Source organism: Canis aureus, chromosome 7 (genome assembly GCF_053574225.1).
Source record: "Canis aureus isolate CA01 chromosome 7, VMU_Caureus_v.1.0, whole genome shotgun sequence".
Lineage (NCBI taxonomy): Eukaryota > Metazoa > Chordata > Mammalia > Carnivora > Canidae > Canis > Canis aureus.
In genome coordinates this window covers 4778628-4805311 of record NC_135617.1, presented here as the reverse complement: position 1 = coordinate 4805311, position 26684 = coordinate 4778628, and the positions used below count along the sequence as shown (strand labels likewise).

General features: G+C 43.3%; 1 protein-coding gene and 1 long non-coding RNA gene across 14 annotated transcripts in view; one reads left to right on the top strand and one right to left on the bottom strand.

Annotated features, from left to right (window-relative positions):
• Window positions 1-9448, top strand: part of SLC16A10 (solute carrier family 16 member 10) — a 118201-nt gene extending 108753 nt beyond the window's left edge. For both annotated transcript variants that reach the window (XM_077902755.1, XM_077902756.1), the window contains exon 6: window positions 1151-9448. In XM_077902755.1, the coding sequence (XP_077758881.1) occupies window positions 1151-1383 (233 nt within the window). In that variant the 3' untranslated portion in view covers window positions 1384-9448. The remainder of the gene's footprint in view (window positions 1-1150) is intronic.
• On the bottom strand, window positions 944-26641 carry LOC144316980 (uncharacterized). Of its 12 annotated transcripts, none has more exons than XR_013382821.1 (6): window positions 26492-26627; window positions 25800-26012; window positions 11870-12120; window positions 11100-11145; window positions 2716-2861; window positions 944-1285 (listed from the first exon to the last, which is right to left on the bottom strand). It is a non-coding gene; the product is annotated as an uncharacterized LOC144316980 (long non-coding RNA). The 12 variants fall into 12 exon arrangements; XR_013382823.1 differs by having other exon boundaries at window positions 12022-12120; window positions 26492-26626; XR_013382829.1 differs by having other exon boundaries at window positions 12022-12116; window positions 26492-26626.
• Between the last annotated feature and the right edge of the window lie 43 nt (window positions 26642-26684).

The following is a 26684-nucleotide window of genomic DNA, read 5'->3' as shown; positions in this document are numbered from 1 at the left end:
TGGAGTCCCGGGATCAAGTCCCACATCGGGCTCCCTGCATGGAGCCTGCTTCTGACTCTGCCTGTGTCTCTCTGCCTCTCTCTGTGTCTCTCATGAATAAATAAATAAATCTTTAATTAAAAAATCTGAATTTTGGGCAGCCCGGGTGGCTCAGCGGTTTAGCACTGCCTTCAGCCCTGGGCGTGACCCTGGAGACCCAGGATTGAGTCCCATGTCGGGCTCCCTGCATGGAGCCTGCTTCTCCCTCTGCCTGTGTCTCTGCCTCTTTCTCTCTCTCTCTCATGAATAAATAACTAAAATTAAAAAATAAAAATAAAAATAAAATAAAATAAATAAAAAATCTGAATTTTGTTAGAGAAATTAGAAATAAGGAATATTCTTAATAACAGTTTTTAGAGGCAGAGCTCAAGGATCTATCAGAATGCCAACATCTTACTCCCATGTACTGACAAATATATTTAACAATCTAACTTTTTCATCTTACCTCTCAGATCTATAGTTTTTTTTCGTGATTGTGAATTACAATTTGAAGTAGTTTCATGTTATTTCATAAACAAATAGGCCCAAGAAAAGTTTGAAATGTAGACATTGTGGGGTATGTGTGTATGAGAGAAGTTTCAGGTCGGTGGTTTAACCACCTTCCCCTGAAATAGGGGACATTATACCATGAGTCTGAACACCCCAGAGGCCTCTGAATGGTTTTGAAAGAGCCAAAGCTGGGCAGCCCTGATGGCCCAGCGGTTTGGCGCCGCCTTCAGCCCAGGGCCAGATCCTGGAGACCCGGGATCGTCAAACTCCCTGCAGGGAGCCTGCTTCTCCCTCTGCCTGTGTCTCTGCCTCTCTCTCTCTCTCTCTCTCTCTCTGTGTCTCTCATGAATCAATAAATAAAATCTTAAAAAAAAAAAAAAAAAAAGAAAAAAGGAAGGAAAGAAAGAGCCAAAGCTTGGTTGCAAATATTTTTTTCCATGTAATATCTCGGTACACAAACCCACAGGCCTATAGTCTGTGACAAGGCTAAAGAGCTACGTTTTCTTCCTTTCTCGTATCAGGAAAGGCTTATACTTCAGACCTGTTTTGTAAGGAATGTGTGACTGATCTGGGACCACAGAGCCACACTCGTTCTCTCGGTGACAGTTTTTTCCCTTCCCAGGGTTACTTCGTGACAAGCTGGGCTCCTATGATGTGGCATTTTACCTCGCTGGAGTCCCTCCCCTGATTGGGGGCGCTGTCCTTTGTCTTATCCCCTGGATCCACGGGAAGAAGCAGAGAGAGCTTGATAAAACCACTGGAGGAGAAAAGATGGAGAAAATGTTGGAGAACCAGAACTCTCTGCTGTCAAGCTCATCTGGAATCTTTAAGAAGGAATCTGACTCTGTTATTTAATGTCTTATATACCTCCACCAGACTGGACTTGCTTTCGGAAATTTAAGCAAGTTTTCCTTTTATATGAATTACAAATTTCTTATTTTTTTAATTACATCCTAAGAATAGCACAATAATTGGGAACTAGAACCCTTATTACTACAAGAACCATTTTCTGCCACTGAATAGCTGGCTGTCTGATATTTCCGTGAGTGTGGGGGCAGAGATGCTGGTGTATGAAAACTTACGTCAGAAAGTCAAATATTGTGAGAATTGAAGCGATCTCAGTAAAAAGCAACTTTGGAAACTGTGAATGCTAATAAGCTTGTACAAATATTTTCAAATACCTCAAGCTATAATGAAAGGGTTGCAATTTGGTTAGGACTGGAAATACTGTTTGTTGTCTCCTATGAGGTTTTAAATCCTGGTGTCTCTAATTTCTTCTGTTTAAAAACTTTTTACAAAATCTAAGCCTGGATTCTAGACCATGTGAGATCTGCCTAAGCCTCAAGTCTCTGTTAAAGTTGCTTGCCTGCTGTTAAATAAGACATGAGATTAACTTATTCTGACTTGCTCCAGTGTCAGGGGAACTGCTTGGAGCAGATGGTAACGCTGTGTTCAGATTCAGTGATGTGGAAAGGCTACTGTGCAGGAGGGCAGAGCAACTCAGAAGTCAGGCGTTTCTTCCACTTAACGTTTGTTCTCTTTCGGTTTGCAGTGTGTTTTACTCAAGTAGCCAGAAACCTCCCAAATTTCTGAACTTGTTTAAAGTGTAACAATAAATAGAATGAATGAAAGATTCTGGCAATTTTAACGTAGAATTTTTCTGACTTTGGGATTTGTTAGCAGTAGGACTTGACATTTCAACAGAGGCTTAGGGAGCATGGTATCAAGTTGCGGTTTCAGGTACAAGTGGCGGGGGGGGGGGGTATCTTTCTATTCGTGCAGAAAATATTTCTGACAGAAACAACTGCTCAAATTGGTTTAATAGGTCTTGAAAGGTTAAAAGCACTTATAAAAAGAAACAACTTCTGTATTTCCAAAGCTTTCTGGCAAAAATTTGCACTCATTGGTATTTATCCAAGCATGCTCTCCGTGAATATTCCCAGTATTTTTTCCATTTATATGAAGACACTTGTATGTAAGCTATTCAAGTTTCAAAGACCTAAAATTAAAACCAAAGTCATACCATGACCTAAACTCATCTATAAAAAATAGGAACACTTTCCTCATCCTGAAATTATACTTTAGTACATGTTTCTTATTTGTCTTTGAAAGTTAATAATATGCGAAGTATATTTAAATCTTAAGCATAAATGTGTATTGGAGCCTCCTCAAATGTAGCTTGTTCACCTGGGAAGAATGCGGTCTCTTTCTAAAACACCTCCAGGATCCATCTGTTTCGAACTTCTCTGGAAGGACAGAAACTTATCTCTTATCTCCCTTCTTTTCCTTTCAGCTTCTGTTCTTTCTTCATCTTTAGCTGAGGATATAGAAACCTGAAGAGCATATGGATTTGCAGTTGTTGATGGGGACACATGGAGGGAACTGAGGCAGTTAATTTAATTAAACAGAAAACCCAAAACTTCAAAGTAGGAATGCTTAAATATGGAATTTATTTTTAATTGGATTTAAAACGACTTTTGATTGTGAAGACATTCAGCAGTTTACTATGACATACACATGGTTGCACCTTTCAGTACTTTTATATTTTCATATTTAGGAAACTTGGGTAATTTGTTTTCTTGGAAGGTTCTATTGCCTAAAAAAACAGCTATATTTTGACAATACTGCCCTTTCATATTCATATTCTTACTTTAAACTTTGAGAAAGTGACTTAGAGGAGTACCCGGGTGGCCCAGTTAAGTGACCAACTGTCGATTTCAGCTCAGGTCATGATCTCAGGGTCATGAGTTCAAGCCTCACATCAGGCTCCGCGCTGGGCATGGAGCCTGCTTGAGTTTCTCTCCCTCTCCCTCTGTCCGACCTTCTCCATCCCAACCCCATAGGCACATGCTTTCTAAAAAAAAAAGAAAGAAAAGAAAAGAAAGCAAAAACCCCCACAACTTAGAAATGATATTGTGTTCTTCATTTATTCATACCCAGTTATGTAAGCAAAAACTTACAACTAAGACCAATCATCAACCCTGCCATTGTAAATTGTTTTTTTTTTATTATAGTTTCATCGCAGACTCCTAAGACTTGTCCTCACCCCTGCCAATTTTACAGAAAGAATTCTAAACAAGAATATTTACTCTGTAAAGACCTCCAAAATGTTTTCCCTTTCAAATTTTGGCTGATTTTAGAGAGGAAAAAAAAGTAATAATCTGAAACTCAAAGACTTGATCTTACTTGATTAGGTTCCATAATAAAAGAGCAAAGTGGGGCACCTGGGTGGCTCAGTTGGTTAAGCCCAGACTCTTAATCTCAGCTCAGGTGTTGATCTCAGGGTCCTGAGATTGAGCCCCATGTTGGGCTCTATGCTGGGCGTGGAGCCTACTTTTTTTTTTTTTTAAAGGCAAAGTAGCTGAAGTATCTATAGTAAAAGATTTCAGAATATTGTGTTTGTGTACAATATTACATGCAAGCAGTTTCCAGTCTGATGCAACGAATTAAGCAGGTTCTATGACACTAAAAAAGCTCCACTATCATAGCCTGTTATGGAGCGTGAGTTCTGAGCTGTCAAAATAAAAATTTAAAAAGCATAAAAAAGATGCTAATTTCTATAAAATGTACATTTCATAACATGTTTGGTACAGAAAGTCCTAGAAGTCAAGTTTTTAAAGTTCTACAAACTTAGAAAATGAAAAATACAAATATTCATAAGGAGTTGTGTTTTCGACCAAGAAACATTACCTTAATCTTTCAAAGTAAATCCTTTCTAATTTCTGAACATAGTATTATTGCAATAAAGTGACCTGGTGGGCCTAAATTTTTTTGTTCAATCTAGACATTTCATTGAGAGGAAAAGAGCAGAGTCAGAACCCTGCTTTCTATCTCATCATCCTAATTCTGGTAACACTCAGCAAATTCTCAAATTCAAAAGCTTCTAGCATTTGAGGCCAACAAGGTAAGAAAGGGAGCAATTATTCCTCTTTATGGAGACTGAATTAGATACCATTGTAACAGACACCCATGGATATTCCAGAAACATTTTAAATTTTATTGCAGTAGATACTGTTGGGAATCCATCCATTTCAGTAATAATAAACCACCCAGATTGATACTTTATTCAAAATTTATGTTTTTTTTGATCACAGGTGCAATCCTTAGTCTCCAGTCCTACTAAGAGATTGTAATGTCCACTTAAGATTGCATAGTGCTTGCATGAAGCTTCAAAGGCTCTTCATAATCAGACACAGGACTTCATCTATACGTCCCGAGCCCCAGAATCTGTTTCCACCTGTGTGCAGAAGCTCCTGTGGGCTCTGCCCACGTATGGAGAAAACCTTAGCTCTGTCAGCTTCAGCTTTCTCCACGTTTAAAGTAAACGTACATTTAGCTGTAAACTCAGGTTTGTTTTTAACTTCTGGTAATTCTAATCCTTTTAGCTGCACTGAAGAATATTTTAATTTGTACCTTTGTTATTTATAAACTGCAGAGGTTTGTTTTTAACTTCTGGTAATTCTAATCCTTTTAACTGCACTGAAGAATATTTTAATTTGTACCTTTGTTATTTATAAACAGCAGAGGACTTGCATTGGCAGTGATCAGGGGCGTGGGTGCACCGAGGGGTCCTCCTTCCCACCCTTTCTTAGGCTTATCTGCTTGCTCTTCCTGGTCTCTTTCTCCTTATCATTCTTTTTCTCTCTCTTTTTTTTCTTTTTCTTTTTCTCTTTACTTCCTCCTATCCTTCAAAAACCTGAGGAGTCCATTAACCTTGCCTAGTTCCGCTGGCTGCCTGGCTGCCCTAATAACTGGTCCCTGTGGCTTCAGAGGATGGAATCCCATCCAGTTCACATAACCTGGTGAATGGCTTGCTCTCAGCCTTCAGCATAGAGTTCTGTTGGTCCACGTTGGAAAAATTAGTTACGTGATAAAAATCTGGGGAGGAAGTAATATGCTTCTTATACAATTGGCATCTTTTGTGCTAACATATAAGAGTTTATTTAAACATTTAAGGTCGCACTTTCAGAGAAGAGAAGCTGTCAAGTTCTTAATATGCGTATTTTAAGAGGGCATAATTTTTTACTTTGATTTTCATATTCCATTCAAGTTTTGCTAAATGTTGGTCCTGAGAGCACATTGTGGAGGATGCTTTGGAAAATAGTGGGCCCCTCAGCTGCGGTTCCTAATGAATCTGCCTTAGGCCGTGTTACGCTTTATGGTAAATGGTGTTAAGAGTGAATTCCCAGAGTCTAGAGATACAAGTGGAAAGGACACGTTCATTAGCCCCAGTTTCAAATTATGTAAACAATTTAAGTTTCAAACTCCTTAGGAAACTTCTAACACTGAAAACTTCATTGTCGCCGGCATAAACACGGAGGAGCAATTTTTGCATTAGACTGAAAATTGTTGCTTTTTTTCAAATGTGTGAAAAGGAGAAGGAAGTGAAATGTTCTTGTTTTACATTTACATTCTTTAATTTGAAAGACAAGTGTTGTCTTGGCTGGTAGAAAAATGTATCATCGTCATAGTTTAACTCTTAAAAACACAAAGTTTTTGCCTTGTTACTAAAAGAGAACAGGTTTGCCGTTTTTTTTTTGTTGTTTGTTTTTTTCAGGTTTGCCATTTGTAATGGTGATGTGGAAATGTGGAGTAAGAACACAGGAGAGAGGGAAGGCTTGACAATCATTAATTCTGCTCATATTACACTCACTGATTTTTGGTGATACTTAGGTATAAAGGAGACAAAAAGACCATTTCGAGCTGAGTTTGAGAATGGTTTGTGGGGCAAAGAATAACCAGGTGGGGAGCAACAGGAGACAGCTCATGGGCTCATTATAATTTCACAGTCATAGCCCTTTGTATCAGTTTATTTGTGGGCAGACACTAATGCTTTGTTTTATAAACACCCTATGGAGTGATAGGTTACAACCCCAAAAATAAAGGGCCAAATGCCCATAGCAAACGGGAAACCTGCATACAACTTAACCACAATTACTGAACTTACATAAATGTGGATTTAATCAGATGACTCCTTCTGAGACAGTAAAGACCCACAAAAGGATTCATTACCACGTCTTTGAATCACTCAAAGAAACCTTGAAACTTAAGATCTAGTTTTCTTAGCTTGTCCTTTTTAAAATGGTCCTTTTAAATTATTTTAAATAATAAACATTAATCATCTTGACCTCTATACATTCAAGGAAATTTCCCATGGTACTGTTTTCTTGACATACATAGGAGGCTACCTCATTTATGAAACAGAAGATTTCAATTTCTTTTCAGTGTGTTAGAAAGACATTGGGAATGAAGTAAAACCTCTCTAAATAACTTGATCATGACAGTCCACCTACCTCAGCTTTCAGTGTCCGACTAAAAGCCCAGCTTAATCAATTCTTGCTTAATCAGAAAGGAGCTAGTGGTGACTGAGATTAAAAGGCAAGGGAGTGCAAGTGGTAAAGGGGCCACAGTATCAGTAAAATTTCTTAAGGGCTTTGTTCTAATAAGTGGACATAAGAGGAACAAAAAAGTATCTTCTAATGTGGCCTGTGGATAATCTGAAATAGGAAAACTCAAGAAATTTATAATATATAGTAATGAACACTTAGGAAAATGCTTCACTGGTGGCTTTTCATACTGTACTGGCAGCTTGATGATGAAGTTTTGTTTTCATTTGTTTTCTTTGGCAGGAAAATGGATAATCACTGACAACAGACTATGCACTTGTGCCTTAACCTTACCGCTTACATGTTAAACTCCTGCAGGACGCACCCCTTTCCTAGTGGAACAGGGCCCGTGGCAATGATCTTTCCTCTCACTGGAGTTTTAAAAAATGTTGTCATTGAGTGTGGCAATGGTGTAGGAGTTAACCCACAAGTTCCCAATCTATTAAAGATGTTTCTAAAAAAAAAAAAAAAAAAAAAAAAAAGATGTTTCTAGCCTTTCAGTGAGTGCTGTACAGTATTTTGGAGTTGAATGTCACTAACCATGTGTGTGTGGTGGGAACTATCAGTATAAAATAACTATTGGAAATATGATTAAATCTGTCATACTATTCTGGAGCCTCTGACGTATGACTTTTATTCTTTAACAAATAATACTTTTTAGTATCTGTCCATTATTAGAAGAGCCAATTTGTTAAATATTTTAAATATTTTTCTCTTATGATCTTCCCTAACCGTAGTCTCATAATTTAGTCTATATTGGAATAGTATTTCAGGGACTGAGGGTTTCTTGAGTGCTATTTTTTGACCCCATTGCAATGAGCAGACTTTATAGTTGGTGCCTTTTTTTCGTACCAAAGAAAAATTAGATCAAAATTGGTGCTAAATTTCACGTTCCTTTTAAAATGATTTTTTTCTTTTTTAATATATGTATATCACAACAGGAAATGTATAGATCCAGCAGTATTATGCATGTTGTATTCTGTATATACATTTAAGGACAAAAACCTCACCTATAAAAAGCAATGGAATTCCCAAATCTGCTTAGAGGTATATAATTTTTGTTAACACATAAGGCTTTAAAGTATAAAACTGATAAGAAAATGATCACTAAATGAAAACTTAGTAATGAATATACCCCCTAAGGTAGTAACTTTAAGGAAAAAGTCCCATACAATGTTATATCTCAAAAAATAAAAATAAAAAGTCCCTTGTCAATGTTTCTAGCACAAAGTTAGCTATTTAAAGTATTCTGTAACTCTGAGGGTGTATAGAAAAAGTTTTATGTATATTTTATTGTATATATATTTACATATGTACAAAATAGCTTTCTAATGAACTTTAGGTATTTTAAGCTATTTTTTCAGGCTAAAAGTAGAGGGGAGTCATCAGTCTTTAAACTTGGATAATGAGCTACATTTAAACAAAACTTCTCACTGGAAGTATCATTGTTCATCTTTCAGATTTAGCATAAAGACTTAAGTCAGTAAGGGCTACATCTAGGTTAACGTCCGCGATCTCAGACCTAAGATTTATTAAAGGATTCTCAGCATCATGGTTGTAGCCGACTATGACACCCAACTAAAATTCCACATGGACCTCTGAGTCTTCATGTCTTATAAGTAGGATTCTGGTGAAGTGAGGACAACAGGTTTTTATTTAATCCTGCTGACTTTTATAGACTGTCTTACTCTATGAGGATTTTACAAATATAAATCAGGAAAATGATACGCTGTAGGAAATGAGGAAAACCATACGTTTAGAATCTACTAGAGTATACTGGATTCTCTGAAATAATAACTCCTTCTGCTCACATGACTTCTATGTGGAAAGGAGAATGGGGGCTTGTTAATCAGAAGTTACTGTACAGTGAGATTAAATATCCCTTTACTAACTTCTGATGTGACTTAATTTAGGTGGTTTGAGAGCTGGAAGATTGCAAAGGCACTGTTCAGTGCTTGGTAACTTTTTATTTTCTCGGTTTGTTCTCCTATCAGTTTATTTTAGCCTGAAAATTATAGCTACAGCACAGAACCCTGCAGTATTAAGAGAGAGCTTGGATTTTTTAAGTATCTCCTCATATAATATGACATTTTTCACGTCAACTTATTTTCATGTTTATCTGAAAAGTAAATTCTAAATTATTTGCATATTTTCCAAGTTAGAAAAACATGCTATATCGTAGACATCAAAACCAAGTTATTCCAAGTGCACGCTGTAGACTGCAGTGAGGCTCTGCTTCTCTGCCTACACAGGATGCCATTTTTGGCACAATAGTTGTTTAAATATAGATCACTGTCTGAAATGATTATGCTGGATTTGATCAGTATGCAGTATTTTAGTACTTGCCTTTAAAAAATGATTTTTTCTTTTTAAAGAGTATAATTTATGATTGATTTTTTTATAATGTGCAATTTCATATAGGTAACCAAAACCTTTTTAATGGGAAGAGCTTTGTAATCATTTAGAGAATAAAATCATTTTACTGTAGAACAATGTGATATCCTCAGTAAATACAATAAAAAATTTTTAGCAAATTTCTGTGAGGCTTTGTGATTATATTTATGGAATTCCCTGGGGAGATGAGGGAAGGAAAAGTTACTGAAGGAAACCATCTGCGTGGAATAAAAGAAAAATAAGCTGTGTGCTTTTTAAGCTGCATGCATGTATTTATTCCAAGTGTGTTTGGGTGTCATTACCATTCTCTCTCCTGGGCAAGTGATGGGGATAGAAATGATCCCAAAGCACTGGAGAGTCCAAAAAGGATTTCTGACACTCTTTTTTTGTAGGCTGACTTACATTCCTATGTTACTTAGGCTGATTCAACTTATTACATTCAGCCGTTACTTGGAACCTCTGACTCACTGACAGTTTCAGGGGATGATCAAGAACCAGGTTGGAATTTTGGTGGATACGCAGTGAGAAAAACTGACTCTGCAGTCAGAAGATGATGATTGGATGTGCCCTAACTACAAAGCAAATCATTATTTACATTCGATGGTGCTAAAGAGATTTTCTACATTAAACTCAAGAATGTGGGATTGTGATATATCATTTACTCCAATAATTATGATCTTATTTTTTCAAAATATTCTATTTGTTAGAGCAAGCATGAATGGGGAGGGGGGGATCAGGGGTGGGCACAGAGAGAAGCAGACTCCTGCTGAACAAGGTTGCCAGACACGGCTCCATCCCAGGACCCTGGGATCATGACCCGAGCTGGAGGCAGATGCTTAGCCGGCTGAGCCACCCAGGCGCCCCAACTCTGATAGTTATTTACATGCCTGCACATAGGTGCCAGAACGTGCAGGCCACTGGAGGGCTTTTAAGAGAACCAGGAGGGATCCCTGGGTGGCGCAGAGGTTTAGCGCCTGCCTTTGGCCCAGGGCGCAATCCTGGAGACCTGGGATCGAATCCCACGTCGGGCTCCCGGTGCATGGAGCCTGCTTCTCCCTCTGCCTGTGTCTCTGCCTCTCTCTCTCTGTGTGACTGTCATAAATAAAAATAAAAAATAAAAATAAAAAAGAGAACCAGGAGAGAATGGATATGACAAACTACTGATCCAAAGCAGGACAAAATTCACTCTCCTGGAAAAATAATTTTTATAGAAAAAAAAAATCTAATATATACAGGAAACATTTTTCTAGAGCTATTGCTCAAATCAAATAATTACAGTTATCTGGCTTAAGACAGCAAGTTCTCAAATCTCCTACTAATGAATCTAAACAAATTCTTTTTTAAAATCCTTGAGTCACAAGTGTCTTCTTGAACTCTTCCAGGGACAGGAAGCTCCCTATCCCTACCCCAAATAGTGGTCTCCTCCATAGTTGGACCCTTTGCTTCCCACACTCGCCCCATTCAGCTTAACCACCTGTCCTTGTCGCAGGCATCTGTGGACCTCCCTGGTCACTCTTGTACTTGTCAGTTGCTCAGCAAATGGCTTGTGGTCCAACGTTCAATACTCATGGGGAGCAACTTTATTTCCACTCACACTCAATAACAACACTTGGAACTTTGTCGTTTCTGGAAATGGCTTCATCTTTGAAATTTTCAATATCATCCCTCTCTCTTGCCATGACTTAGGATCACCTCGTTCCCTGTTTCTCACTTCCGTTTGGCCTGCTCTTCAACTCTGAGCTCTCCTTCCTGTTACTCCCTCCTCCCGATCCCCCCTCACTCTCAACCTACCAGATCTGTTCCTCTTCGATCTGTCCCCCACCCTTGCTCCTGGGATCTAAAAAAAGAATCCAAACAGCTCTCTGAAAATTCAGCTCACTAGTTGCCCCTACATCTCCTACCCCTCAAATTAAACACTTCTCACTTCCTCAACTGTCTTTTCTCTCCTATCAGTTTTTCCCTCTCTACTGGATCATCTTCATTAGCATATGCAAATGCTATTAGTTCTCCCAGTTTGGGAGGAGAAAAGACCTCTTAAACCCATGTGCCTCCTGCAGCTGTCTCATTACTTCCCATCCATTTAGAAAAGACCAAAAAAATCAAACTTTGAAAAAAAAATTCTACTCACTCTCTTCAATTTTTAGCTCATATTCTCCTTTGATTTCTCTCCTAGCTCTGGACACTGGGAATACAGCACAGCTTAGTTTTGGAACCCCTTCTCTACTCTACCTACATACCCCCCCAACCCCCCCGCCAGGCTCATGACTTGAGTTGCCACCTACATCAGCAATGGAGCACGTACCTCTCCAGACCCTTAGATCCAACTGCTCACCTAACACCTCTAAGCGCATGACTAAAAAGAATCTCCCAATTTAGCATATCCCAAACTGGGCTCCTGATATTCCCTCCAAAATTTGCTTCTTTGGCAGCTCTCCTCGTTCCAGTGAATGGCAACTTTATTTTTCTGGTGGTGTGGAGTGCAAAGCTTGGAGGTATCCTCACGCCCTCTCTCCTACTCTCCCAGCCACTTCTGGTCCGCCAGCAGGTCCTCCTGGCTCTACCTCCAACATCCGTCCAGGGGCCGCGCTCCTCACTGTTGCCACCTGCTACCACGCTGAGCTGCACCGCCCTGATCTCCTTTGTCCTTTGTTCCCTTCCCTTGCTTCCCCTCCGGCGATTCTCCACAGAACAGCCAGCACGACCCAGTCAGAACCTGTCAGGTGCAGTCAGTCCTCTGCTCAGGATCTTCCCGCCGCTACCGATTTCTCTCAGAAAAAGCCCAGAAGCCGGTTCCACGCTATATGTTAACTGACTTGAGTGATAGAGAAAAGAAAAAAGAAAGAAAAGATTAAGTCAAAAATACATATATAAAAATAAAAACAATGACTTTGCCAAAAAAAAAAAAAAAAGAAAAGGCAAAAGCCGAAGTCCTTGCCGTGACCAGCCGGCTGGCACATTCTGGCCCCTGCTCTGGCACCTGTTATACCTGTTGGGTCTCTAAGCGCCCCCCCCCCCCCACCGCACCCTCTATTCCTGAGCCACCTGCGGCCTTCCACTTCCTTCCTGGCATTGCCGCCCCTTGCGTGGGCTGCCCTGCCATGTCCTTTGGGGCTTTGCTGAAGAATCTTCTCTGGGAGTCCTTCCCTAACCAAGTAAGACTTAATCCCCCCTCCCTGACTCTTCTCTACCCCACCCCCAAGTTAATTTTTTTCTCTCTTAGCTAGCAGTTATCACTAGCAATTTATGTTTCATCTATCTTCTTTATTGTTTGGCTTTTCCACTAGACTGTTAAGTTCCACTAGGGTAGGTTTTTTTTTTGGGGGGGGGGTTGTGGGCATTAACCATAATTCTATTATCTAAATTTTTAAATATATGTATATATAGAGAGAGGGAGAAAGAGTGGTGCGGGGGCGGGGGGAGGTAGAGGAAAGGGAGAGCGAATCTTAAGCAGGCTCCATCCAGCACAGGGCCTGATGTGGGGTCCGGGCCTGATGTGGGGTCTGTCTCATTGCCCTAAGATCATGAGCTGAGCTGAGGTCAAGAGTCAGTAGCTCAGCCGACTAAGCTGCCCAGGTGCCCCACGGGTAGAGTTTTTGTTTTATCTCCAACCCTTAGATAAATTCCTGGCACAGAGAAGGTGCGCAATAATTATTTGTTGAATAAATGGTTTCCCAACATATCAACATGAACATATTGACTTTCTCTACCTTGGGAACATTTCCCCAGAGAACTCAGCCAGTGTAGTTGGAGTGAGTTGGCCACAGTAGGATCAAGACTGGGGAGAGCTTGGCTGGCATGGCTGCCCCAAGGCCAAGGAAAGGGCCCACATAGTCAGGAGACTGATTCCACAGATGGGGCTTGAACAGGTGAGTATGTTGAGGCTTCCCCTGCTGGAGAAGGGAAGCTAGACCAGATGCTCTGGTGATGCACGGGGACTGGAGAATGTGGTATATATAGGTGTATATGGAAGGCATCAGGAGTGGGCTTGCTGGCAGGGTGGGGTGGCCTGGTGGGGGGGTGAGGTCTGGGTTGGGAGGGCAGCGGAAAAAACCCTCTGGGGCACGAGTGAGCTGAGGCTGGTGAGCAGATGTGCAAACAGAGTTAGGGAGCTACTGCTAGCCTGGTGACTGGGGTCAGCTTCTGGAAAGACTGGGGAAAGGTGGTTACTGGGCCCACAAGGTCCGGGACCCTGCCACAGCTGTGGGGATACCCCCACCTCACCCTGATGGGTGTTAGATCATGCAGCAAGGGCAAGAGAAAGCAAAATGCGACCCGGGGCCACCAGAGGCCCCCTTCCTACCATGTCTCTCCAGTGCTCCCTACTGAGAGGTTTAACCGAGTGCTCCTGTGACCCTACTGACCTGTGGGAGAATTTACTTCTTTTTAGGATTAAGTATTGAGAAACTCAGATAGTCCGTACATGCTGTGGGGTACCGATGGAACACATTCTAAGAATCTGTGGACAGGGATCCCTGGGTGGCGCAGCGGTTTGGCACCTGCCTTTGGCCCAGGGCGTGATCCTGGAGACCCAGGATCGAGTCCCGCGTCGGGCTCCCAGTGCATGGAGCCTGCTTATGTCTCTGCCTCTCTCTCTCTCTCTCTGTGACTATCATAAATAAATAAAAATTAAAAAAAAAAAAAAAAAAGAATCTGTGGACAAAGTCAGAAAATCTTACCCCTAAAATGGGAGGGGTAAGATTCACATTTTGAAACTACTAAGAATCCAGCTGATATGGATAGGAGTGGCTATCTGTGGAAACCTGCGAAAATAACATACTATAGTAATGACTTCTAAAGATATTGCTGCTAAGACCAGGGCACAATCTAAATCTCAGACAGGTCTAAGTCATCTCCCTGAAAGGAGAGACAGAAATTTTAAATCCTAACAACCAGGGCTAAATGGATGGGAAGACTCAGAATTCAGAAGTCAAGGATACTTTTAAAAAGAGCATTTTAGAGGACAGGAATTTGTCACTACATCCCTAACACTTCTGGGATTCTGATTTTGCTAATACAGCCAAAAAAATTCGCCTGACAATGGAAAAGGACAATTTATCTGGTTCTAAGGTTTTTTTTTTTTTTTTTTTAATTTATTTATGAGAGACACAGAGAGGCAGAGACACAGGCAGAGGGAGAAGCAGGCTCCGTGCAGGGAACCCGACGTGGGACTCGATCCTGGGACCCTGGGGTCATGCCCTGGGCCGAAGGCAGACGCTCAACCACTGAGCCACCCAGGCGCCCCTGGATTCTAAGGACATAGCAAAATCCCTTCCCAATTTTTTTGCTGTAATAGAGAAACTTGAAGTAGTGGTCAGCAAACTTTTTCTGTGAAGGGCCAGCTGGTGAATATTTTCAGCTTTTCAGGCTATTAGGTCTCTGTCACAACTACTCAATTCAATCACATATGGTGCAAAACCAGACCACAGATAATACTAAATAAACATGTGTGGCTGTGCTCCAGGAAAACTTGATTTACAAAAACAGGATGTGGCCAGATATGGCCTGTGGGCTTTAGCTTGCTGACCTCTAGCTAACCTATTATTTGATGTCCAGATTGGTGCAGCTAACCAACTAAGTGGGAAGGGGTGTCTTGGGAATCTTGAGAATCCTAGATACAGGGCATACCACAGATCAGCATCTTGGGGTCTGGTCATATCGGTCAGTTTTCTGGGAACTGATCAGTTCCGGATGAACAGTTGAGTCCCTAACTTTGGAAAGTTGATTCCCGAAGAGACTTGACCTTGGTCTAGCTTGAGTGGCTCATCTGTCTCATTCATTTATCACTCTCTCAATCTCTCTTCCTCCTTTCATAGTCTCTAAATGACAGCCCCTTATGCTAATTCATTCATTCATTCATTCATTCATTCATTCATTCATTCATTCATGATAGACACAGAGAGAGAGAAAGAGGCAGAGGCACAGGCAGAGGGAGAAGTAGGCTCCATGCAGGGAGCCTGACGCAGAACAATATCCCGGGACTCCAGGATCACCCCCTGGGCCAAAGGCAGGAGCTAAACCACTGAGCCACCCAGAGATCCCCCCCCTATCTTTATTATTAATAGGGTTTAAGTACATTCTACTAACCAAACAGGGCTGCTTTTTTCTAGGTTTAATAATCGGTCGACATGTAAAATATTGGAGTATAAGAGAAAATACTCAGTTATAACAGTCCAGGTGAAGAGTTGTCACCTGCATTAAAAACACAAAACCTTATGAAAAATTTTACTCTAGCCAGCTTGGGCTGCCAAAACTAAGCACGCCAGACTGGGAGGCTTAAACAACAGGAATTTCTCTCTCACATCTCGGACTGGAAGGCCAAGATCAAGGTGCTGGCTAACTCGGTTCCTAGGGAAGGCCTTCCTCCTGGCTTTGGGAAGGTTGCCTCCCGCATCCTCACAAGAGAGCTCATTGGCTCTGGTCTTTCTTCCTCTTCTCATAAGGGCGCTAATCCCACCGTGGGGCCCCACCCTCATGACCTCATCTAAACCTAATTACCTCCCAGATGGCCCACCTTCAAATACTAGCACGTGGAGGGAGAGGCATCAACATAACCCTGCAGGGCAGGGATACAATTCAGTCCAGAGCAGATTATTTTTGTTTCTGTATGAAATTGTCATCAAAGAAACCAGGAAGGAGTTGAAAACCTAACCAGGGAGCTCCAGTGCACTGTTACCGAGCAATGCTTTCCAGGGTATAATTAATGTTCCCTAATTGTCAAGGGACGCCGTTATATGATAAATTATTCATGGTAACTGACATTATATAACCCAGATGGAAGTTGGGCATTATGCATGTGCTATTTGGGAGCTGGGTCCGCGTCCTGGTCTTCATGCCTCAGTCTTGTGGCTTCCCGAGCCCCTTGCTCTGGCTGATCAGCTCAGCTCCTGTTCTTCACTAGGCCCTTTTGCTTGATGACTCAGTTTGACTTATTTGCATGGATTCTGACTACTTCAGCTCCCTTTGCTGGGCTCCCAGCAGGTCCACCCACTGAAATAATAAGTAAGAGTTTCTGTCCTAAGGTGACGGGTGACTGAGCTGACCCTGCCCCAGCCTCCTCCTCAAGACCTGGGTTAGGGGAACATTTTCCACTGTACATAATTTTCTCTCAAGAGACCTCAGAGTTAGAGTCAAGTCCCTCGGGCCATATTTTTCACACCACTTTTCACCTTGACTGTATCAAGATTAGTACCAATGGGTGGCGTGGGGTGGGAGAGGGAACGGTTTAGCCCACTTAAAATCTCCTTTAGCCCCTTACCCTCAGCCACTCTAAATAAACCTAAGGTTGAAGTAAAAATGGTTTATCTTTTTTTTTTTTAATTTTTTAAATTTATTTATGATAGTCACACAGAGAGAGACAGAGGCAGAGACACAAGCAGAGGGAGAAGCAGGCTCCATGCACCGGGAGCCCGACGTGGGATTCGATCCCGGGTCTCCAGGATCGCGCCCTGGGCCAAAGGCAGGCGCCAAACCGCTGCGCCACCCAGGGATCCCAAAAATGGTTTATCTTGAATACAAATCCCCTAACTCTCCCCACCTTCCAACCGGATTGCTATCTTACGCCTTCTAGAGAACTTCAGGAGCCACCGTTGGGCGTGTACGCAGAGAACACACACACACACACACACACACACACACACACACACAAGGTCATGGGATCTGGTGCCTCCGTTCCCACCCTTCCATTCTTACCAAGCCAGTGTGGGGCAAATATAGCGATCACTTCGCTAATCTGTGTCATAAAACCATTAAAGTTATTCTCCTTTCTCTAGTTTCTTCCTACGGCGGTCCAACTGGCAGTACTGACCCTGAGTTCTTAGTCCTCTGCTTTCATCATGGTATTCTCACTCCTCAGAAGCCTATTATGGCTTCCTAAAGTCAAAAGGTTATGTCTTCAGTTTGGTCTTCAAAGTCCTTCACAGTCTGGCCCCCCGATACCTTTCCAGACTTACCTATTACTCTGAAAGAACTTTCCACTGGGTAAAAGGGGTCAACTCATTATTTTTCAACCCACTTTGGGTGGTTCCTCACCTTTGGGCCTCTCTTAAAGCCCTTTCCCACCCAACCCCGACTCAGGTCTCACGTGTCTTCTGACCCCCAACCTGGGGTCTGGTGTACACAATGCTTGCCTTTCTCTCTGCCCTCCAGCTACTCCACCAGGACGTCTCTGTGCAAATTCCCAAGCTGCTTCTGCCGTAACTCTTTACTTTGACATATTTTGAATAATTTGTTTACCTTGGATTTTATTACCTCCTTCCTTCCCTGATCTAGGGTTCACTCTCAATCCTTCCAAATGTCCACAATGGAACTTTCCAGTGACTCTTTTTAGATCCTAGTTTGGGTTATAGAAATTTTGTTAAAGAATTATTAAAACAGCTCTCTCGGCCCTCCCTCCTGCTCCTCTCTCTCGTGTATCTTCCAACACACCCGGAAAGTCCTTAACAGAAGGCCCACACACCCAGGAACCCCGCTGGCTCTCCCGGTTTTTCTACCAACTTGCCCTACTCCTACTCCTACTCCTACTCTTCGCTCCGGCCTGCTCTCCTCCCTGCGGGGCTGGGTCCCTCGCTGCAGTAGGGGTTCTGTGCAAATGTCACTCAGGGGCGCCTGCCCCAACACTACCTTAAATTAAAATAACCCCTTTCCATCACTAGCTATCCCCTTCATTCTCCTTTATTTTTCCTTAGGGTGCTTACCACTATCGACGTATTACACACGCGTTTGTCAATTTTCTACCTTGTCCACGAGGGGAAGAACTTTCGTCTGCTTTTTGTCACCGTTAGATCTGTGCCTGGCACAGACTAGGTATTTAGTAATTATTTAATGACTAAATCAATGAACAGGTGGGCTTTTCTGTAGTTTGCGTAGAAATTAAAAAAAAAAAAATCCTGCTACTGGTGTTTGTTCCTAGTTTGGCAACACAACAGTCCTTGTCATTGTGGGGATGTCTGCAAAGGGGTTGGACTTCTCCCAAGTAGACGTAGCAAGCGTGGTATTAGATGGCAGGGATTAGACCAGAATGGCTTTGCTCCAGGGCAGAGCGGTACCCAGCCCTGGAGAAGTGGCCTCCTCCACTTACCCACAGGGAAGATCCTATCTCGAAGGGCACTTAAAGCTCTAAAGTAGTTTCCTTTTTCATGCAGATGACTCTAATTGCTCCTGAAGCACTTAATACCTGAAGAAATGTTAGTTCATTTCTATTGGAGCCTAAAGTAGCCAATCTCTCACCTTGGGTTGCTTTGTTTTTATTCTCTTGATTAACTTGATTTTGACCAATAACAGTACGGTAGGCCAAAGATTTTTATCTGATCAAAACAGCATAAGAGACTATTATGATGGCAGGTCAGAGTCCTGTAGTCTTGAATGTTACAATACAATCCAGGTAAAGGAAATCCTAAATTTATGTCTTTTTAAAAAAGGAAATTTAAAAATCAGTATTTTTAAACTTTATTTTTTTAAAAAGATTTTATTTGGGACGCCTGGGGGGCTCAGCGGGTGAGTGCCTGCCTTCGGCTCATGGCGTGATCCTGGAGTCCTGGGATCGAGTCCCACATCGGGCTCCCTGCATGGAGCCTGCTTCTCCCTCTATGTCTCTGCCTCTCTCTGTGTGTCTCTCGTGAATAAATAAATAAAGTCTTTAAAAAAAATAAATAGATTTTATTTATTTATTTGAGAGAGCATGAGCAGGGGAGAGGGACAGAGGGAGAAGCTGACTCCCTGCTGAGCAGAGAGCCCAACATTGGGCTCAATCTCAGGACCCTAAGATCATGATCTAAGCCACCCAGGCATCCCTAAGTTTTTATTTTTAACGAGATTTTTAAAAAGTTCATCAGACACCCATGTGAGATTCTTTCAGTATTACTTTGAACTTTTCAAAGTACATAGTGTAAACAAAAGTTACCTTACTGAGGGGTGCTTGGGTGGCTCAGCAGTTGAGCTGGGATTCTTGGTTTCAGCTCAGGCCATGATCTCTGGGTGTGGGGTCAAGCTCCACGTTGGGGTCCATGCTTGGTGGGGAGTCTGCTTGAGATTCTCTCCCTCTTTGTCCCTCTCCCTGCTCACATGTACTCTTTCTTTCTCAAATAGATAAATCTCTTTTTAAAACGAAAGCCTTATCTAGGGATCCCTGGGTGGCGCAGTGGTTTGGCGCCTGCCTTTGGCCCAGGGCGCGATCCTGGGGACCTGGGATCGAATCCCACGTCGGGCTCCCGGTGCATGGAGCCTGCTTCTCCCTCTGCCTGTGTCTCTGCCTCTCTCTCTCTCTCTCTCTCTCTGTGTGTGACTATCACAAATAAATAAAAATTAAATAAATAAAGAAAACATTAAAAAAAAAAGCCTTATCTATTTTCAACTGAAAAAATGGCCCATCAACATCTTTATTTTTCCTAAATTGTCTCACAAAAAATTTATCCTCACTATTAGCCTAAAGAGAAACCTGCACAAAGCAGTATGCTATTTTAATCATCCTTTTTCTCTTAAAAGGTGGTGAGTGACCTCTGGAGGCAATTGGAAAAAGTACCTGCCACTTTCAGAACTGAAGAAGGGGGGAGAATTAGAAAGTAGTAGATCCTTCCATTTAGCGGTTTTTGTTTTTTTGTTTTGTTTTGTTTTGTTTTTTTAATTTTTTTCTTTTTTTTAAATTTATTTATTCATGATAGTCACACGGAGAGAAAGAGAGAGGCAGAGACACAGGCAGAGGGAGAAGCAGGCTCCAAGCACCGGGAGCCCGATGTGGGATTCGATCCCAGGTCTCCAGGATCGCGCCCTGGGCCAAAGGCAGGCGCCAAACCGCTGCGCCACCCAGGGATCCCTTGTTTTGTTTTTTAATTTTTTTATTGGTGTTCAATTTACTAACATACAGAATAACCCCCAGTGCCCGTCACCCATTCACTCCCACCCCCCGCCCTCCTCCCCTTCTACCACCCCTAGTTCGTTTCCCAGAGTTAGCAGTCTTTACGTTCTGTCTCCCTTTCTGATATTTCCCACACATTTCTTCTCCCTTCCCTTATATTCCCTTTCACTATTATTTATATTCCCCAAATGAATGAGAACATATAATGTTTGTCCTTCTCCGACTGACTTACTTCACTCAGCATAATACCCTCCAGGGTTTTTGTTTTTTTGCAAGTTTAATCAGGGTGAAATAAAACATTTAACTTTAAAATTAGTTTACTGATTTTAATTCACTTAAGTAATATTTATTAAGTATATACTTCAATGCCTGCAGGGGAGAAAGAGACACACAACTTTGAGCTTACAATCTACTAGGAAACTAACGCTAAGCGCTAAGATATTTATAATACAAGCTAGAATGTGTAAGAAAATTGAGGAGTGGCATAACTATCCAGGAATTCAGATTTTTGGCTAGGATGATTGGAGAAAGTCTATACATTCAACAAACATTTACTGAAGACCCATGTGTGCCAGGCACTATGCTAAGGGACAAATTAGATACAGTGCCTTCCCTTCAGACACCGAGTACGTAGGGAAGATGACACATAAATAGGAACATTCTGTATGAAGTAGGTGGACTCTTAGAATTACACACTAAGGAGCGGAACTAAAACAGCCTCGAGACAGAGAGGAGAGGAGGGTCAGGAAAGGCTTGTTAGAGGAAGTAACACCTAAGTGGATTCTTTTTTTTTAAGGTTTCATTTATTTATTTAGAGACAGAGCACAAGCCTGGGGAGGGACAGAAGGGGAGATGAGGGGGAACATCTCCACCTCTGGTCTCCACGTGGGGCTCAATCCCAAGATCCTGAGGTCACAACCTGAGCCAAAACCGACCGAGCCACCCAGGTGCCCCTTGCCTAAGTGGATTCTTTTTTTTTTTTTTTTTTGCCTAAGTGGATTCTTAAAGATAGAAGAGTTCTGGTCCAGCTTTGGCATCATAAGCCTACTCTCGTCCATCTCTCCCACTAACAACTAAAAACTCATGACAAAATTCAGGTAACAACTGCCCGAGGACTCTGAAAAGTAAAACACTGTGAAGGGGAGGCCTTGGAAAAGAAACCTGGAAGAGGATGGGCTTCCTGGCCTATTTTCCTCTTTTTTTCTTGCAGTTTTGTCCTGAGAGGTCTAATGTGAGGACGGCTGGGTAGCTGCACGGGTAGCTAACACTGTGATAGAAACCCTGTCACTCCATCCAGGGAACTGAGGAAAGGGTCCTCTGTGAGTTGGGAAGTGAGTAGGGACGAAGGAGAGGACAGGGTACAGAAGGCCTAATTTTGTGTGGGAACCACCGTAAATCTTCGATTCTCTACTGAGTCGCCCTTGTCTGCAAGACACCCAACGCAGCACAGCAGAGGCCCTGACAGCTAGCTGTCGAACACCGTGGGCCAAAGCTCAGACTTGCCCGAGTGGCACCTGTTCCGGACAGACCCAGAGGCTGGGAAAGCTGAACTGAGATAGAAACCATCACCCACGGAAGGTGATACGTGTACTGTGAACTCAGCCAGGTTGATTGCCTGCTTAAACAAACATACATTCTCCAGAGGAGGATTTTAACAGGATCCAGAGTCAGCACAACATTAATGGTTACACGGTCTGGGATGCAAAAGAAAATGGCTTGCGATAGAAGAAACCCTGTTTATTTATTTATTTGATATATATATATTTTTAAGATTATATTTATTTATTCATGATAGACGTAGACAGAGAGAGAGAGGCAGAGACACAGGCAGAGGGAGAGGGAGTAGTAGGGAGAAGCAGGCTCCATGCCGGGAGCCTGACGTGGGACTCGATCCCGGGACTCCAGGATCACGCCCTGGGCCAAAGGCAGGCGCTAAACCGCTGAGCCACCCAGGGATCCCCAGGAACCCTGTATAAAAAAAAGTCTGGAGGCCAGCAGGGGGGCTCTCAGGCCCTGCCACTCGTGGTCAGTTGCAGACCAACATCAGAAAACATACCTTGTTGGGGGCAAGCTGGTTACTACTTCTGATTACAACCTTACTATATCCCAGCAGGAAGGCGGAGAGGTTTTCCTCCTCCTCTGGCAACAGCCCAGCCAGTGAGACTGTTACAACTCAGCCACTGAAAAGCTACTGTACTCTGAATTCCCAGTTTCCTCCAGCAAACACTGGTTTATAACAGTTCTCTCAACTTCCCCTTTTCCTCTATAAAAGACGAGTCTTCTCCTTTGTTCTCCAGACTTGCTAATGGTTTTCCCACAGCTTCTTGTCCCACACTGCAATTCTCTGCTATTCCCAAATAAATTCATTTTTTGCTGGTAAAATCTCATTCACTTATTTTTTTTTTAATTTTTAAAAAATTTTTATTTATTTATGATAGTCAGAGAGAGAGAGAGAGAGAGAGAGAGAGAGGCAGAGACACAGGCAGAGGGAGAAGCAGACTCCATGCACTGGGAGCCCGACATGGGATTCGATCCTGGGTCTCCAGGATCGCGCCCTGGGCCAAAGGCAGGCGCTAAACCACTGCGCCACCCAGGGATCCCTACTTATTTTTTAAAGATTTTATTTATTCATGAGAGACACAGAGACATAGGCAGAGGGAGGAGAAATAGGCCCCCTGCAGTGAGCCCTATGATCTTGGGACTCTGGGGTCACACCCTGAGCTGAAGGCAGACGCTCAACCACGGAGCCTCAAGGTTAACAACTGTCATACAAAGAACCAGGAAAATGTGGCCAAATCCTGAGGGAAAAGGCAATCACTGTAACAACCCTGAGATAACACAGGTGAGGTGTTGGAATGTTCAGACTAAGACGCTAAAGCAGCTATGATGTATGGGGGGGCGGGGGAGAGACAAACACACATGAAATAAATGTAAAGAAAGACACTTTCAGCAGAGGAACAAAGTATGAAAAAGAACCAAGTGGAAATTTTGAACTGAAAAGTACAATGTCTGAAAGAAACAAGTTCACTGGATAGGTGTAATAGCACAACGGAGATGATGAAAGAAAGCGGCAGTGAACTTGAAGATAGATTAGTCAACAGAAATGATGTAAGCTAAAGAGCAGAATGGGATAAAAAGCCTGGAAAAAAACAGGACCCAGGAGCATCAGGGACTTGTGCAACAATTATCAAAAGGTCTAACATACAAGTCACTGGAGTCCCAGAAAGGTGAAAGAGGTTGAGGAAAATTATGTGAAAAAGTAATGGCTAAAAACTTCCCAGATTTGGTGAAAGACATATATTTACGGATTCCAGGATCTTGGTGAACTCTGGCACTTAAATTCAAAGAAAACCATGCCTATTTGTCTCTAAACCAAACTATATAAAGAGCAAAGATTGAATGCAGAATCCAGGGTAGCCAGACGACACTGGAATAACACATCTGACTGTGGAAACTAAGGGACCATGAATCAGAAGCCTATAGCCAGTGAAAATATTCTCGGTAATGAAGGTGAAATAAAGACATTCTGAGATGAAGGAAAACTCAGAAAGCTATTGTCAACAGAACCAGTGTAAAAAAAAAAAAAAAAAAAAAGTGCTGGGAATGAAGGGAAAGGACACCAGAGGAAGACCTGGATGTTTAGGAGTGAAGGAAGAGCAACAGAGAATTTAACTATCTGGGTTAATATAAAAATCCTTATTTTTTCTCTTAAATTCTTTAAAATATGTATGATTATTGAGAAGATAGGCAGGAATAAGGCAGGTACTCTTAGGGGAGACTAAGCTACTGTCACAAAGATTCAGTGATTTAAGCAACAAGGTTTGGGGGCACCTGGGTGGCTCAGTAGGTTAAACACACGACTCTAGATTTTGGCTCAGGTCATGGTCTCAGTTGTGAGATCGAGCCCCACATTGGCTCCATACTCATCAGGTAGTCTGCTTGAGACTCTCACTCTCTCTCTCCCCCTCCCCAACTCTCTAAAAATAAATAAATAAAACTTTTTAAAAAAGAGGTCTTCTTATTTTCAATTTTTAAATTTAAATTTAATTAACATATAATGTATTATTGGTTTTATTTTTTCCTCTTCCCCTATGACCTTCTGTTTTGTTTCTTAAATTCCACATATGGGGATCCCTGGGTGGCGCAGCGGTTTGGCGCCTGCCTTTGGCCCAGGGCACGATCCTGGGGACCCGGGATCAAATCCCACGTCGGGCTCCCGGTGAATGGAGCCTGCTTCTCCCTCTGCCTGTGTCTCTGCCTCTCTCTCTCTCCTCTGTGACTATCATGAATAAATAAATAAAATCTTTAAAAAAAAAAAATTCCACATATGGGTGAGATCATATGATGATTGCCTTTCTCTGATTGCCTTATTTCCGCTTAGCATTAATACCCTCTAGCTCCATCCAGGTTGAAAAAAACCAACAGGTTTTTTAACAGTCAGAGGGAAGAATTCTCTCTGGGCTTTCTGCTCACATTCTATTGGCATCCGTAACTGCAAATTCGGCTGGGAAATGTAGCAGAGCTGGGGTAGTCATGCTCTGGGTTAGAACTTAAGCGCTTAGGAAGAAAGGGCAAATGGATTTTGATGGATAGCTAGCAGCCTCTCCCACAGGAGGTGAAAGACAAAGGAGGCATTCTGGATCCAGGGGATGATGCGATCACAGGAAGCGAGAAACCACACGTAAGGGACTAATAGCAATACTGATATTGGAATGTGAACAAAGAGACAGAGCTAGAGTGGTGGGTGGGAGCAAATGAAGTCGGATTATATTCTCCAAAGGTTTTATGCAGCAGATTTTTATTTCAGGGAGCTACTCAGGGGTGAAAGGTGGGAGAACAGAAGACTAGGGGGGGGGGAAACCAATTAGGAGCTAGGGGAATAGTTTTGGTGAGAGGTGAAAAAGTTTTATTTTTTAAAGATTTATTTATTTATTCATGAGAGACATAGAGAGAGAGGCAGAGACATAAGGAAGAGGGAGAAGCAGGATCCTTGCAGGGAGCCCGACGTGGGACTCGATCCTGTCTCCTGGGACCAGGCCCCGAGCCGAAGGAAGACGCCCATCTGCTTGTCCCAAAAAAGTTTCAAATGTAGGCGGTGATAAGGGCACCTGGGTGGCTCAGTCAGTTAATCATCTGCCATCAGCTCAGGTCATGATTCCAGGGTCCTAGGGTCGAGTCCCACGTCGGGCTCCCTGCTTGGCGGGGAGCCTGCTGCTCCCTCTGCCTGCAGCTCCCCCTGCTGGTGTGCGTTCTCTCTCTCTCAAATAAATAAAATCTTTAAAGTAGGCTGTGATAATAGCCTAGAGGCTGGGTTTTAGAAATACCTACAGAGGTAAAATGGTCAGGACTTGGTGAGGAGAGATAAAGAAAGAAGCATCAAGGCAGGATCTCCCATTCCTTACAAAGATGACAGGTGGGTGGTGATGTCAGCGTGGAGTATTTGCCCAGAACGCAGAGCAGGGGCAAATTTATTTGGGGGGGGGGGGGAGAGTTTGGTTTTAGGTGATAAACATGAAACACTGTGAAGCATGAGTTCCTGCAGAATATTTTTGCTTGTATGAAATCTCAGTGAGCCAGTCTGAAGACAGAACTCCTCCATGGAGGAGGCACCCGAAATCCTTTGTAATTCGGGCCTAACCCACCTTTCACATAACCTGCTCTGCTCTTTAATACAGACGCCTGCAGTTTCAGCCACATCAGTCTCCTCTCAAAGCGGCCTTCCGTGACCCTGACGTCTAAAGCAGGTTCTCCTACGGCACAGCATCTGTGCTTGGAGGTAAACTGGGAAGGGCTTCATGACCCAGTGCAGGGGGCTGGAGAGCTGGCTGGGCTGGAAGGGTCTGTAGTCCGGGAGCCTAAGTGGGGAGAGGCAGTCGGGTGCAGAAGAACATTTCCAACGGGTAATAAAACAAGCATTTGGTCAAAGAGCAGAAAGGCAACGGAGAGCTGGAATCGGATCAGGAGGACCAGGCCTGCCGTCCCCGCTGGCGCACCTGCGGCCCGGGCCCCTGGAAATCCGCGTCCCGCTGCGCTGGGCGACGACGGCGGCGTGGTTTGCGGCCGGGGCCGGAGCCTGCAACCGCCCTGGGCTGAGCTCCGGCCGCCCCCCGCCCCGTCTGCCTGCCCCGGGCAAGCCGCTGCTCAGCCCGACTTAACCGTCCGGCCGCACGCGGAGCAGCGCACCTGCAGGGCTGCCTCGGGGTTCCCGGAGACGCTTCCGCACGCGGCCGACAGCGGGCGAGCATCTCCAAGGGGCGCGGAGGAGGACGGCACGCCTGGACGCTGTCCCGGGGCTCAGCCTTCCCCTCGGTACCGGGGCGCGGCCGCGTCTTACCTCACCGTCCCCGCGCCCCGGGCTGCAGCTGCCGCTCCCTCCGCCGCGGGGCGCCCGCTCGCCCGGCCTCCGTGGGCTCCGCCGCGCGTGTCACGGGGCCGCCCGGGGCGCCCCGTCCGGTCTCCCAGGCAACCACATAAACTTCCGGTTTGGGAGCGAGCGGCCGCGGCGGGCGGGAGGCCGCACTTCCGCC